At 53.3% G+C, this 14,526-nt stretch overlaps 1 protein-coding gene across 5 annotated transcripts in view; it reads right to left on the bottom strand.

Annotated features, from left to right (window-relative positions):
* The window catches only part of LIMD1 (LIM domain containing 1), a 91,349-nt gene that overhangs the window by 44,761 nt on the left and 32,062 nt on the right, over positions 1 to 14,526 (bottom strand). Inside the window, exon 1 of one of the 5 annotated variants that reach the window (XM_006928675.5) lies at positions 13,633 to 14,255. The exons of the other annotated variants lie outside the window; for them this stretch is intronic. Within the exon in view, the coding sequence (XP_006928737.5) occupies positions 13,633 to 14,095 (463 nt within the window). The 5' untranslated portion in view covers positions 14,096 to 14,255. Of the gene's footprint in view, positions 1 to 13,632; positions 14,256 to 14,526 lie in introns of those variants that run through there. 5 annotated transcript variants of the gene reach the window in all.

The following is a 14,526-nucleotide window of genomic DNA, read 5'->3' as shown; positions in this document are numbered from 1 at the left end:
TAAAATTGAGCAGAAGGTAGAGAGAGTCTCCGTATTTTCTTGTCCCATGCACATGCTCGGCCTCCCCCACTATCACCATCCCCCCACCACAGCGCTACATTGGTTCCAACTGATGGACCTACGCTGACACATCATCACCCAAAGTCCGTAGTTTACAGGAGGTGTTGACCATCCAGTGGGTTTGGACAAAAGGAGAATGACACGTAACCACCATTACAGCATCATACAGGAGAGTCTCACTGCCCTAAACATCTTCCGTGTTCCACCTAGTGCTCCCTCCCTCCCCCAACCCCTGGCAGCCACCGATCTTCTCACTGCCCCCATAGTTTTACTTTTCCAGAACGTCGTGGGAGTGGAATCGTACAGTATGTAGCCTCTTCAGATCGGTATCTCTTGCTCGGTAATACGCATTTACGGTGCCTCCATGTTTTCCCACGGTTTGATAGCTCATTTTTGTTCAGCGCCGAATAAGATTCCATTGTCTGGATGGACCACAGTTCCAGGGCCCTCCATCCTTCCAAGGGCCAAGGATGGACCTTCCGTTCACCCCCTGAAGGACATCTGGGTCGCCTTCAAGCTTGGCCAATTACGAATACAGCTGCTATTAATATTCACGTAGCGGATGCTGGCGTGGACGTAAGTTTCAGTTCATTTGGAGAAATACCACGGAGCAAGACTGTTGGGTTGTATGGTAAGAGTATGTTTAGTTTGGTTAAAGAAAAAAACACGAAACACCCATCCAACTGTCTTCCAAAGTGGCTGTATGGGATTCTTTTAAAGATCATAATATTCCCACAGGAAAGGGCAAGGACTAGGGACAGTTTCCTGTTTTAAATGATGTACAACGGGAGGCAAAGAGCCACCGAGGATTATTCAAGCACTTCATCCGCCCGTCTGTTGCGGCCTGTGGCCCAGGTAGGGCTTACCTATTGGAGAATAAGCCTGCTGAGGGCAGAGGCCTGGCTTTCTACTTTAGCATCCCCACAAACACAAGGACAGCAGAGTGCCCCATACACGGCAGGTGCCAGATAAACGCTGAATGCATTCAAACGGCAGAGGCAGGGGAGGGGAAGGGAGGGGAGGGGAGGGTGAGCCAGGTTCAGGAAAAGGTAAGAGAAGGCGCAGAGACAGGAAAGCCAGAGGCACGCGCACAACTGTGGGATGATTAATGGGCCGGCAAGGAGCCAGCAGGGCCCGGAGGCGGGGACAGGACGCAGGGAAACTCCCGGGAGGGCCCCCTGGAGCACGGGAAGTGACAGGAAGTGAAGTTCTGACCCAGGAGGTGTGTGTGGTGTTGGAGAAGGAGGATACTCTGCACACCGAAGGTAGGAGGCAGGATTCACCAGGGGCTGCAAGGGGCCAAGGTTTCCTCCATGGAGGCTCCAAGACGGTCACGGACCCATGTGGCTCAGACGTCCTGGGCCACTCCCCCGCCAGAACCTCCTGGAAGACAGGGCCCCTACCTCGACACAGGATCTGCCCCTCCCAGGCTAGCCCGGCTGTCATCCGGGAGGCCATAGTGGGCGGGCCAGGGCCTTGGGCGGTTTTCCAGAGCTTTCTCTTTTTTTTTTTTTTTTTTTTTTTAGTTTTTTAAGTTTATTTATTTATTTGGGGGGGGAGGGGCAGAGAGAGAAGGGGAAAGAGAGAATCCCCAGCAGGCTCCGTGCTGCCAGCACAGAGCCCGACGTGGGGCTTGAACTCACGAACCACGAGATGGTGACCTGAGCCGAAACCGAGAATCAGATGCTTCACCGACTGAGCCCTCGTCCAGAGCTTTCTCTCCAGTCTTCCAGGTGATTAGCGGAAAAACCGGGCACCAGCGACAACCCCTACTAACGCTATGACGGATCGTAATGTCCTTAAGAAGCCAAAGCAATAAAACAGGCCTTCCTAAGAGCTTTCCAACTCTCCAGAAGGAAACAAACAAGTTTTACTACTACAGCAATTTGACATTTTATTATTACCATTACCACCACTGCCGTGGTTTTGGCTGCAGGTTACCGGCACTGGAGAAACACAATTCAGGCTGGCCTCTCTGTGTGCACAGCAGTGGTTCTCAAAATGCTTAAAGCAGGAGAAACTTTTCTCAAAAAAAAGAAACAAACAAAAAAACAAAAAAACACAGTGGAAACTCAACTACATATAACAGACACTAGGAAAACCACTCTGGTCTGGGTGGGACAGAGCCTACTCTCCCTCTGCCTCCTGGAACATTCCAGCCCCTGTCCACAAGTTCCAGGAAGGCTATTTGAGAACCAATTACACAGGATAACTGACCGAATACAGACACCACCCAGCCTGGGCAATGCTCCACGCGAAGTGGGTTATTCCAAACTGGTACTGACTGATCTCTCGCGCACCCACAGCCAAAGACAAACCAGGTTTAGGGCCACGGCACCTTCCCCACTCCTTGCAGAGGCTGGATTTACAAACAAGGAGGCCAGCAAAGCAGCCTTAGCGCGAGGTTTGGCCACAGGATTCCTGCCTCCTTCCTACGGACAGCCAGACAGAGGACCCCGCAGCCTTCCCTTACCTGAACGCACAGCCAACCCGGGTGATGACCAGGTTGGCACCTTTTGTTGTTATGATAAGGTTTGAAATAAGAAGGCTCCACCGGGCTAGCCCATGGGGAAGGCACCCCCCAGCTCACACCTGGGCCTCATCCCATCCCGGTGAGTACCCCTCTCTCAGTTAGGAAGGGACGCGTCTGGGAGCCGCCCGACCCCGCTGTGGCCATCACAGGACATCCTCTCTACTCCACCCGGATGCTGCGTGTCATGTGGGATCGCACAGCCACGAACCACCTACTGTGCTGGAAAGGGATCCAGGCAAGGGTCACGGCATCCGATCAAAGCTTGGGGGTTGGCAGGGAGGGGGCAGGTCTCCCTGGGGGCACATCTGAACAAGTTACTCTGGACACAAGTCGAGCAAGGTCTTGTCTTCAGCCGAAGGTTGCAGCCTGCGGACCTGGGTGGCTCTGGGAGTCAACAGGTTCTGGAAGAGGGGCCAAGCTTTTGGGGCAGAGCTGGACCAATGACCCCGGCAACAGTCTTCCTCCTGGCCCCACGTAAGCTCACAAAAACCCCCAGAGGCAGTGGGTGCTGGGTCCTCTGGCCCATGCAGACGGTCACTTCTCTAGTCTGGCTATGCCGCTCAGTGCAGATGCCCACCATGACCTCTGAGACTCTGGTGCCAGTCTGGGGGCGTGGCCAAAGCACCTCAGATGAGTCTAAGGGAACAGCCAAGGTCAAGAGCCATGGATGCAGGTAACACAACCAACTGCATTCCACCAGGCTCCCGGGCCTCCCCTGCCTCTGCCTTCTCTCCCATGCACCCCGAAGCTCCAGGGTCAGGCGGAGGGAACTCCCCCCAAGCCACAAAGGAAGTATTTAAGGCCACTCTGGGCTACGGGGTCATTGCGCCAGTCCGCTTTCTTCACTCCGAAAGCTGCTCAAAACCAGCGATGGCTTCGCTGCATCGCGGTGGGGAAGGAAGTTTCCATCAGTTTCCCCATCACTGCAGACTAGAGCGAGCCTTGCCAGACTGCCTGCAGGTTCGCGCCTGCCCCAGGGCACCCCCGCTCTCTGGCCTCCAACCTTCCCTGCCCTCCGCTCCCCAGGGGTACACAGGGTTCAAGGCACACCCCCCCCAGCAACCTTTCCCAAATCTGATCTGACGCGTAACGGCCACTCAGCACAGGAAACCGTGTTCTACCACGTCAGGAGCCACGTGCACTGGGCCACCGGCAAAGAGGAAAAGCAATGAGAACAACAGCGTCGCCCAGCATGCCGGGAAAAGGGCATCTCTGTTCGCTGCTGGGGCAAGCCTGCATGTGGGCAACACCTTCCGGAGGGCAGGGCGGCACAACGTACCCAAAGCCTTAAAAAACCTTCACACCACTTGACCCAGCAATTTAAGACGATTTTTCCTAAGCAAAAAAAAAAAAAAAAAAAACAACATGCGGCCAAAGATGGGCGTGCACAGGGGCGGTGAGTAGCTTAGCAGCTGCCTGGCATGGGGGGGGGGGGGGGGGAGTGGGAGCAGGGAGACATCTGCTAATGGTGGGGACTTGCTTTTGGGGGCGATAAAGGTGTTCTAAAATCAGATACTGGGGACGGCCGCTCAACTCTGACCATCCTAAAAACCGCTAAGTTGTCGACTTTCAAAGGGTGGGTTATGGGATGTGAATTACATCTCCACGAAGCTGTTAGGAAAGAAACAAGCAAGCTCACGAAAATGTTATTAAGACGCCGAAGTGTGCCAACCAGAAAAGAATATAAAACCCCAAATGCAGAGGTAGAGCTAAAGAAACGCTGGGCAACTTTTACGTATTCTAGAAGTTTTAACTATTCGAGAGCAGCACCGTCCAATAGGGCCTTTTCTGCGGTGAGGAGAATGTTCTCTCCGCACTGCCCACGATGTCAGCTCTGGCAGCTACTGAGCAATGTGGCTAGGACACATGTAACTGAATCTGTAATTTCATTTCATTTTAATTAATTTACATTTAATCTTGATGAACTTAAACTTAATTTTAAATAGCCCCATGTGGCGGACAACACAGTCCTGCCCAATTCATCTTAAGACGTGAAAAATGTTCGTCATACAATGTTAAATGAAACAAAGGGAGGGGAGACCACCACCCAGTACGTAGTAGGTTGCTTTCTTTTCTTTTTCTTTAATATATTTACACATGCAGATACGCTATGAAGAGCGGTTATGAGTGGTTTTTATTTTATTTTATTTTTTTAATTTTTTTTAAACGTTTTATTTTGAGAGACAGAGAGAGACAGAGCATGAGCAGGGAAGGGGCAGAGAGAGAGGGAGACACAGAATCCGAAGCAGGCTCCAGGCTCTGAGCTGTCGGCACAGAGCCCGATGCGGGGCTCGAACTCCCGAACCGTGAGATCATGACCTGAGCCTAAATCAAGAGTCGGATGCTTAACCGACTGAGCCACCACGCACCCCTTTTTCCTAAGCTCTTACGCATTTTTTAAAACATTCTACAATGAAGATATGTTACCTTCATATTCAGAAATAGTGGTGGGATTTTTTTTTTAAGACTTAAAGAATGTTTTAAATTTAATGTGTATTCACCACATCATATTCCTGCTCAAAAATGCTCAGTCTCTGACACCTACGGGAAGAGTTCCAAGTCCTCAGAGCACCCTGTGGCCTCACAGCCAGCCTATGCATGGAGTTGCTGACCCCACACCCACCCCGCCACCCCCAAGACTGTTCACCTTCCAGGGTCTTCTCATGTGATTTCAGACTTACAAAAAAAATTTTTTTAAGTACTGCAAAAGCTTCCTATATACCCTTTATCCAGATTTCCCAAATGTTAGTATTTATATGATTCCAATCACCAAAATTCAGAAAATTAACACTGACAAAACCCATACCTGCCTATACATGTATGTGTGCATATACACATATACGGATATGCATATATGCATTAATCTACAGACCTTATTCAAATCTTACAAATTTTACCAACTGTCCCACTAATGTCCTTTTATCTGGACCAGGATCCCATCCCACACCCCAACCACAGACGACAGAGCAAGGCTGAGTGCAGGATGCACACTGGGTTCAGAAGGGATACTGAGGCACAGAGAGGCTTTGACGTAAGTTCACTCCAGAGCGAGACACCCCCACCTCAGACAACAGCCCAATGCCACAGCCACAGCTATCCAAGTGGAACCAGAAAGAAAAGCCTTTTTTTTTTTTTTTTTTTTTTTTTTTTTTAAGGAAAAATAAAATCCTAAACTTTTTTCATTGTAGCACAAGGCTGGGGGCGCCTGGGTGGCTCATTTGATGAGTGTCCGACTTCGGCTCAGGTCATGATCTCACGGTTCGTGAGTTCGAGCCCCGCGTCGGGCTCTGTGCCGACAGCTCAGAGCCTGGACCCTGCTTTGGATTCTGTGTCTCCCTCTCTCTCTGCCCCTCCCCCACTCACCCTCTCTCAAAAATAAATAAACATTAAAAATGTTTAAAATAAATAAATAAACACTTAAAAAAAAAGATTTTAGACGAACACAAGGCTGATTTAGAGATGCTTTAAATACGCATTCACCAAAGAAGGAAAAAGGGTGTCACAGAGAAGGAAAAGAACATGAAGGTGCTGGAAACTTCAAGCTGGGAGGGATGTCGGTGCTCTCCAATTTCCAGAGCCCTGGCTCCTTCTCTTCCGCCCGCTGCCCCAGGGAGTCAGGAGCAGGAGACCGCGGGCTGGGGAGGGTCTCCCCCTCCCGTGCCAGCTGGGAGGTACCACCACCCACACTTTGCCCCTGGGACAAACACAGAGTCTGGAAGCACGCTTCTCTTGATTCTGCAGCTAACCCCATGCACGGCCTTGGATGAGTGACCTCCTTGCTCTGTCCCCATCTTCGAATCAGGAAACGATACTAGGCGCTCTGCGGGCCGCCGGAAACGTGAGATGGTGCTGGTAAAGCGCCGGGCACAGCCCTCCTTCCGTAACCGGCCCCACGCCTTGAGTGGGAACAACGTGGGGGGACTGGGTCCGAGTCCCCGCCACAAACCAGGGGCCTTCGCACCTGTCTGCTGCTTGACCGAGAGGCTAAGAGGGGGCACATCGTCAATTCCCCTTTCTGATCAAAGACACAAGCATTGCTTCTGAGAATATGTCGTTTAGAATCTGTAGAGTAGGCCAGCCATCTGCAGTACAGACACAGACGTGATTTTGCTGAGTGAGGAACGGGAAGAAGGGCATGAGGATTCCTTCTGGGCTCAGGAGTGACAGGACCTGGTTTTGTTTTCACGGGATCGTCCCAGCTGCTGACGGGATCAGATCCTAAATTAGACTGCTTGCTGGCCAGACAGAAGAAAATTCTTTTTCTTTTTTTCTTTTAGGTTTTTTATTTATTTTGAGAAAAAGAGAGGGAGAGAGGGAGAGCAAGCAGGGGAGAAGCAGAGAAAGAGGGAGCGAGAGAACCCCAAGCAGGCTCCACGCTGTCAGCACAGAGCACGATGCGAGGCTTGAACTCATGAACCGTGAGCTCATGACCTGAGCCGACGGAGCCGCTCAGGTGCCCCCGGAAGGAAAGACTCTCTAACCACCAGAAGCGATCTCCCACTCTGGCTGCCCCTGAGAGAGAGCCCCCTCCCCCTCCCACTGCTGGTTCCCCAGAGGAACGAAGAGGGGTTGTTCGGAGGGTCGGGAGAAGAGCTTCCCGAGGCCCAGGGGGAGGAGGGGCCCCCAGCTCTCCATTCTGATCCTATGTTCACCTGCAAAAAATTAAACTCTGGCCGGCCTTCAAAAAAATCAAGCCACCAGGGTGACACGAGGTCTCCCGGCAAGAACCAGAAACAAGCAACTCAAGAGGAAAAGGCTTCATTCGCTGGCTTCTGAGTTCTAGCTGTGTGTCCCCCCCCTGGGGCCCTTCACCAGGATAATTCTCACCAGGGACTCACCGCTCCAACAAAGTTCACTCTCCTTCCCTCAGATGCCTAAAAATTAAAAAGCTGTGTGTCAGAACAAAAGTCCCTCTTAACAGTGATTGCCCCCAAGTGGAACGATCGGTCCCTTGTACACATCGTTTTTGTCGGCACAGAGTTTCCGACTTTCCCACGGTTAGTTGCGCGTGAGTTTTTGGACATGGCAAAACCATGCAAGTGTTCCGCGTTAGTGAAAGCTGGTGGGAAAAAAAAAAAAAAAATCAACCCCCTGCTGAGACCATAGTAACTACCAAAAAAGGGTTGAAAAATCGGCTGTGAAGACAGTTATTTTAACAGAAGGAATTAGAAGGGTGTCAGCCAAGTGCCCTCCTCACGGAGGAGCCAGTTTAGAAAGCAGCCAGCGGAGCCCAAAGAAACCCCCCGAAACAGCGCATCGAGAAGGAAAGGGGGCGGGGGCTCTCACGTACTGTTTGGGGGAAGGCTAAATGGCCCAGTCCCTTCAGAAAACTTTTTGGCAGCTGCTGAAAAAGTTAAACACACTCCTACTCTATGAGCCAGCCACTCCCCTCCTAGGTATTTAGCCAGCAGAAGTGAAAGCCTATCTCGACACAAATGACCATAGCCGACTTCTCCTTCAGCCCCAGAAGGAAAGACAAACATTCCTCAACAGGGAAATGGAAAAATAAAGTGTGGAGTACTCACCGAATGGAATGCTACTTGGTTAAGAAGAAAACAAAAGGAAAAAAAAGACAAACACCTGACACACAGAAGCAACAGAGATGAATTTCACAGACATTCTCTGCGTGACCGGTGCCAGACCAAAGAGGACTACAGTCGCTGCTCGATATTCGCGGCATAATGTTCCGTGAAGTCACCGCAAATGCCGAATTATCGAATAGTGAACATCGGCCCCCCCCCCCCCGGAGGAAATACAGGGTTAGGTTCCCGCCAGCCTCTGGTCGTAACACTGGCGTCAACCAGTCAGTACATAACCTCGCTTTATCTGTGTTTCTGTTTAAAGACACCTTATTTAAAATTGTTTAATGTTTATTTTTGAGAGAGAGTGAGAAAGAGGAAGAGAAGGAGAGAGACAATGCACGAACAAGCAGGGGAGGGGCACAGAGAGAGGGAGACACAGAATCCGAAGCAGGCTCCAGGCTCTGAGCTGTCAGCACAGAGCCCGATGAGGGGCTCGAACCCACAAACTACGAGATCATGACCTGAGCCAAAGTCGGACACTCAACTGACTGAGCCACCCAGGCGCCCCTAAAGATGACTTATTTAACATATATTGTTGACTTCATTAACACCGAACTCACGGCCAACAGCATCAGGACATATGCCTGAGCGAAACTTATCAAACACAGGTATTTTCTCTGTTAAAGCACATCACAGCCTTCTCGAGTTTACCAATACCACCCAGCACTTCAGCACTGTCCCTGAGGAACATTTTATACAGAAAAACCACCAAGAGCATAAAAATGCAAAGACCATGGCACTAAAACGACCACAAAAAAGATACTTGTTTACAGTGTGAGAGCTAAAACAAGCAGGCAGAGCAACACCCCGCTCACCCTCAGCCGGGAATGTGTGTGGGGGGCCACTCACATTTTTCACCCCTCCGCACGTGTCCCCAAATGACCGCCAAAGCGCTACGAGTCGATTCTGGGGTGACAAATAAATCTTAGCAATTGGGCAAACTCGCAAATACAGAATCCGTGAATAGTGAGGATATTGGCTGAGTACGAACACCGCACGAGTCCATTTATGCTGTGTTTTAGGGCAGGCGAAACTAATAAACGATGAAAAAAATCAGAAAAGTGCTCGGCTGGGGGTGGGCGCGGACTGGAAGAGGCAGGAGGGAACTTCCTGGGGCTGCAACTCTACTATACCTTGACAGGAGGGCGGGCTACACGGGCGCCAGCATCTGTTACAACTCACCCAACGACACATTCCAGGCTGTGCTTACATGTAACTTTTTAAAATCACAGCCACCCGGGGCGCGTGGGTGGCTCAGCCGGTTAAGCGTCCGGCTCTTGGTTTCGGCTCAGGTCATGACCTCGCGGTTCTTAAGTTCGAGCCCCACGTTGGGCTCCACACCGACAGTACGGAGCCTGCTTGGGATCCTCTCCCTCTGCCCCTCCCCAACTCAGGCTCATGCTCTCTCTCTCTCAAAAATAAATAAGTGGACTTTAAAATATAAAATTAAGGGGCGCCTGGGTGGCGCAGTCGGTTAAGCGTCCGACTTCAGCCAGGTCACGATCTCGCGGTCCGGGAGTTCGAGCCCCGCGTCGGGCTCTGGGCTGACGGCTCGGAGCCTGGAGCCTGTTTCCGATTCTGTGTCTCCCTCTCTCTCTGCCCCTCCCCCGTTCATGCTCTGTCTCTCTCTGTCCCAAAAATAAATAAACGTTGAAAAAAAGAATTAAAAAAAAATATAAAATTAAAATAAAATAAAATAAAATAAAATAAAATAAAATAAAATAAAATAAAAACACAGCCACAAATTCCTCGACGCTCCTTCCATCCACAGGTGGGGAGTCTGCCACCCCTCCCCCATTCAGGCACAGGTGACTGCTCTCGCCAACGGTGTGCAGCAGAAGTGACACAAAGCCACTACCACGGCCGGGTCAGAAAAGGCCACGCGGCAGAAAGGCCCCGGGCCTGCCCTCCAATACCCAGTGCGGAGACTGAAACCCCACAAACAAAGCACACAGCTGGGCTGAGGCCCCGCTGGCTTCCTCAGCATCGGAGCCTTTCTTCCTGCTGCCCTCCCCCTTCCCTTCCTTTGCTCTCTGGCTCTAAACCAGGGCAGGGCTGCCTCGCCCCACACCCACACCGAGGGGTGGCGGCCGGGGGCCACGGGCCGAGGAGGGAGGGCTGGCTCTAACACTGCACTGACCTCCGAGGCCAGCCCCCAAAGGGCCTCCGTCTAAGCCCCGCCGCCAGAGAGGAAGGCATCGGCCACGCCGGAACGGGCCGCAGACAATCGGGCCTTCGGAGGCTCCTTGGGAAGGCCACCCATCTCGGCTCCCCTCCCTACACCACCCAGGCGAGGCCTCCACAGCCCAGCCAGAGGCGCGGGGTGCGGGCCCCTGTTGGCCGGGGCCCAGAGGAGCCCAGTCCCGGGGGGCCTTCTGCCACCTCCCTTACTACAAACACCATCTTTCCTTTCTCGAAGGACAGCGAGGGGACGTGCAGTCCCCCTGGATGTCCCTCCTGTCCTCGCGAAACTGAGTGTGTTTTTAAGGTCCTGGAACGTTGGCTCAGCTACGAGGACCACCTGCTCAGATCGCAGAGTACCTTCTTCCTCCATCAGAACAGACACGCTTCAAGGGGCTGTGAGGGCCGTCTCGTCTCCTCCTGCGGCGGGCACACAGCCTCAGTGCGCTCGTTACGGGGCGGTGGCGACCGGACAGACTACATCTTAAGCACCTGTGGGCTTGGGGCGCCTGGGTGGTTCAGTGGGTTGAGCATCTGACTTTGGCTCGGGTCATGATCACGCGGTTCGTGAGTCGGAGCCCCGCATCGGGCTCTCTCCTGTCAGTGCAGAGCCTGCTTGGGATCCTCTGTCCCCCCTCTCCCTCTGCCTGTCCCCACTTGCACTCTCAAATATAAACAAACAAAGTAACAAACACTAAACACAGAACTAATGTAAAAATATTGATGAGCTGTTTGACATTTTTTTCACCATATCAAGTCTGGCCCAGAGGAGATATCACCCTTAGAGCACATCTCACGGGGACCGGCACACTCTGAAGTCCTTCCCAGCTGCTGGACAGTGCAGATCTACGTTAATTAATTTAGTCTTCCCACCAGCCATGCCCGCGTTTTCCTGACAGGGAAACTGAGGCACAAAAGGCCGTCGAAGAGTCGGCCCGGGGCCGATCGAGAGCCACAAGCAGTTCCGCAAATTCTGATTTCAGGAGAAGATGAACGCCCTCTCAGATAAGAACACACACGTCTGCCTGCCGGCACCTCCCCCTGCTCCTGTCCAAACTTCCCCGGGACTCTGGGCCCCGCAGTTCTGCCACCCGGACCACGGCATCCCAGCCTCTTCCGGCCACTCCGGTCCTGGGCTACCCGGAGCATCTTCCACCCGGGCGGCACCTCGTCCGGGTGCCTCCGGGTCAGGGTGAGGTGTGCCTGCCTCCCACGCGCGCCCCGGCATGTGCACGTGGGGCGTGGAGGGGCCCCGGGGTGTGCGTGCACCACAGCAGGAACGTCCCCACTCAAAGGGCCGGCACTCGGGAGGGAGTCGGGGACTCTCCTCATCCCTCTGCTGGCCACGGTGTTCATTCATTGATTTCAGCAAGTCTTTGCCGCACGCCTGCCGGGTGCCAGCCACTGCCCTGGGTCCCGGCACACAAGGGCGAACAGAAGGGACGCCCCTCGCCCCCGCTCATGGAGCCCACATCCCAGCAAGCGGAGCTAAGCAACAGGTCTGGGCACAAAGCAAGCCCCGCAAATCCTAATTCCGCCTCCTGTATACAGTCGGTGTTCCCTAATGACCGTGGAGGGAGTATGTCATCTGGGCCTGGAACTGGATGTGGTGACGGACAGAGGTGGGGGAGGGGCAGCCCCGAGAGCCCCGGGGACCCAGCAGGAGAGCCAGTGACCCGGTCGCTGGGGGGTCACGCCCACAACCCTAGCCTCAGGACTCCAGAGCCCCACCCGGCCAAGCTAAGGCAAGAGCGGTCCAGAGACTCACCCCGGTTTCGTGCTCTCTGGCTGAAATTCCCTTCTCCTCAAAACGTGGCCAAGTGTCAAGTCCACCCCAAGGTCCAGAGCGTCTCCCAAGTTTAGAAGACACCGGGGGTTCAGCACCTCCAAGGTTCAGCCGCGTGGCGCACCCAAGTCCCGGCCCGAGCAGCTCAGCCTTCTGCCCTGATCGGCTGTCAGAGAGTCACAACCGCCGCCGGGCACAAGGGGACAGAGCAATGGCCTTGTGGCCTCCACGGTTTCCCAGTCCACTGCTGCTGAGCCAACGGTGGATTTGTGACTGAAACATCTTAACGTCTCTAAGTTTTTATTTATTTTTGAGAGAGAGAGAGAGACTGAGAAAACATGCGAGAGAGCGAGTGAGCGAGGGGCAGAGAGAGGGAGACACAGAATCCGAAGCAGGCTCCAGGATCCGAGCTGTCAGCACAGAGCCCGACGCAGGGCTCGCACCCAAGACCTCGAGATCATGACCTGAGCCGAAGTCGGACGCTTCACCGGCTGAGCCACCCAGGCACCCCCGAGACATCTTAACTTTTTATTCTTCTACACACCAGGCCCTGTGTTTTGTACTTCGAATCTTACCATTAATTCGGTGTTGGATTTTACTTCCTCATCTTCCTTATTATTCTCAAGTGCCACTTTACATGAGCTTAAGTGTTTTTCCCCCAAGAATGTGGTTTTGATCTCACGAGTGAAGTCAGTTAAGAGCATTATTAGTGGGAGAAGGGCATTTCAGGGTCCCCCTGGTTGGGGACAGTGACCTGAAGGAGGGACCCGGCAGGGCCAAATCTAAGAGTTGCCTGCCCAGGGAGTGTGCGCTCACACACACGTTTTTTTCACGCGCTCTCCATCCCGGGCTTCTCTGCCGAGAGCCCTGAACCCATCACTGGCTCGCGGCACCGGGAGGGGAACAGAATGATAGAGCACAGGACATCCAGTCCCCATGAGGTGAGGAAACCGAGGGCAAAAAACGAGAAGCCAGATGCCCAAACTGGCACCGTCGGTGAGTGGCACAGGCAGGCCGGCCGCCAGCACATTGACGGTGATGGGGACTCTGTCAGCAGACGCCCTGGAGTCCACCGTGGCCAGCGGTCGGCGGGGCTGCCCCCTGAGCCCATCTTTCCAAATTCGCCACCTCCCTGCCTCATCAGGAAGCGATGCAAGCCACAGAGGGGGGAGAGAGAACGGGCCAGGCGATGTTTCAGCAGACGCGAGAGCTCCACCCGGATGCCCCGGGCGAGCCCTGACCATCGTGTGAGCAAACACGGCCACAACTTGGTCCCACCCTGCCGGAAGGGGGGCTCGAGAGAACAGGGAGGCTGCTCTTATGGTCAGAGGGACTTTGGTCAGCAAAAGGCAAGCAAGCGTGCTACCGTGTGCATGCCGAAATGACCGTCACATGCTGTCCGGGCCAAAGCCCGCTGGGATGTGTGTGCGCCCCCAGACTCAGGGCCTGCATTATTAGCGGGCTGCCTCAGCCACCCGTCCTCAAATTACCTGGGTCTTTACATTTCCCAGGGTTGGCTGAAGGGCAGACGCACGCTGAACTCGAGGCCCCTCCTCTCCAGTGACAGCGGCAGGGCAGGCTTCCAGAACCTTTTATATGCTGCGGATACGTGCGTGGGGGAGAAAAGATGAAGGTCCCTGATATGCTCCCAACAGACTTCCAGTAACCGGGAGTAACCAGTCCTCGCTCTCCTGGGACGCGCAGAGTTGAGTCACAGACCAAGAAAGATGAGGAGGGAACTTGGCCAAGTCTAAACTCATGGCTCTCAAAACTTAAAAATAGCCCGGCTGTGGACCCTAAAGTATTCCCTTTGAAACACTCGAGCAGAAAGTCTCCAGCCTTCCAACGTGACCCTGACATTCCGTGTCCAACTGGCTTCCCTGGGAGGCAACAAGTGAAAAACAAAACCTGAAGCAGATATAAATATTTGCTGGCAAGTACTACCCCCGCCATTGATGGGCCTTGGGAATTTTGGAGGCCTGCTTTGTTTTCGGGAAAGGTTTCTGTTCAGTTTGCCCGATGGGCCCGAAGCATCATTTCGTCCAACGTTTGCTTCTAAGCATCACACACAGTCTGGGGTTGACACTGATCCTTCTTTCTTTATTTTTTTTTTTTGAGGGGGGGTGCAAGTGAGCAAGGGGCAAAGAGAGACAGAATCCCAGGAGAGGCAGAGGGAGAGAGAAAGAGGCACAGAGAGAGAGACAGAGAGAGAGGGAAGCAGGGCTCACCCAAAGTGGGGCTCGAGCTCACCTGAAGCAGGTGAACCAGCCCTCCGTCAGCCACGCTCCTCAACAAATGTATTCACCAGGGTACCTGACCTCAGTGTGCCCACCTACAAAACGGGGCTAGTGAAATACAGTTATCGGAAGGGTCGAACAAGCCGA

Source organism: Felis catus, chromosome A2 (genome assembly GCF_018350175.1).
Source record: "Felis catus isolate Fca126 chromosome A2, F.catus_Fca126_mat1.0, whole genome shotgun sequence".
Classification (NCBI taxonomy): domain Eukaryota; kingdom Metazoa; phylum Chordata; class Mammalia; order Carnivora; family Felidae; genus Felis; species Felis catus.
This window is presented reverse-complemented; position numbering and strand designations above follow the sequence as displayed.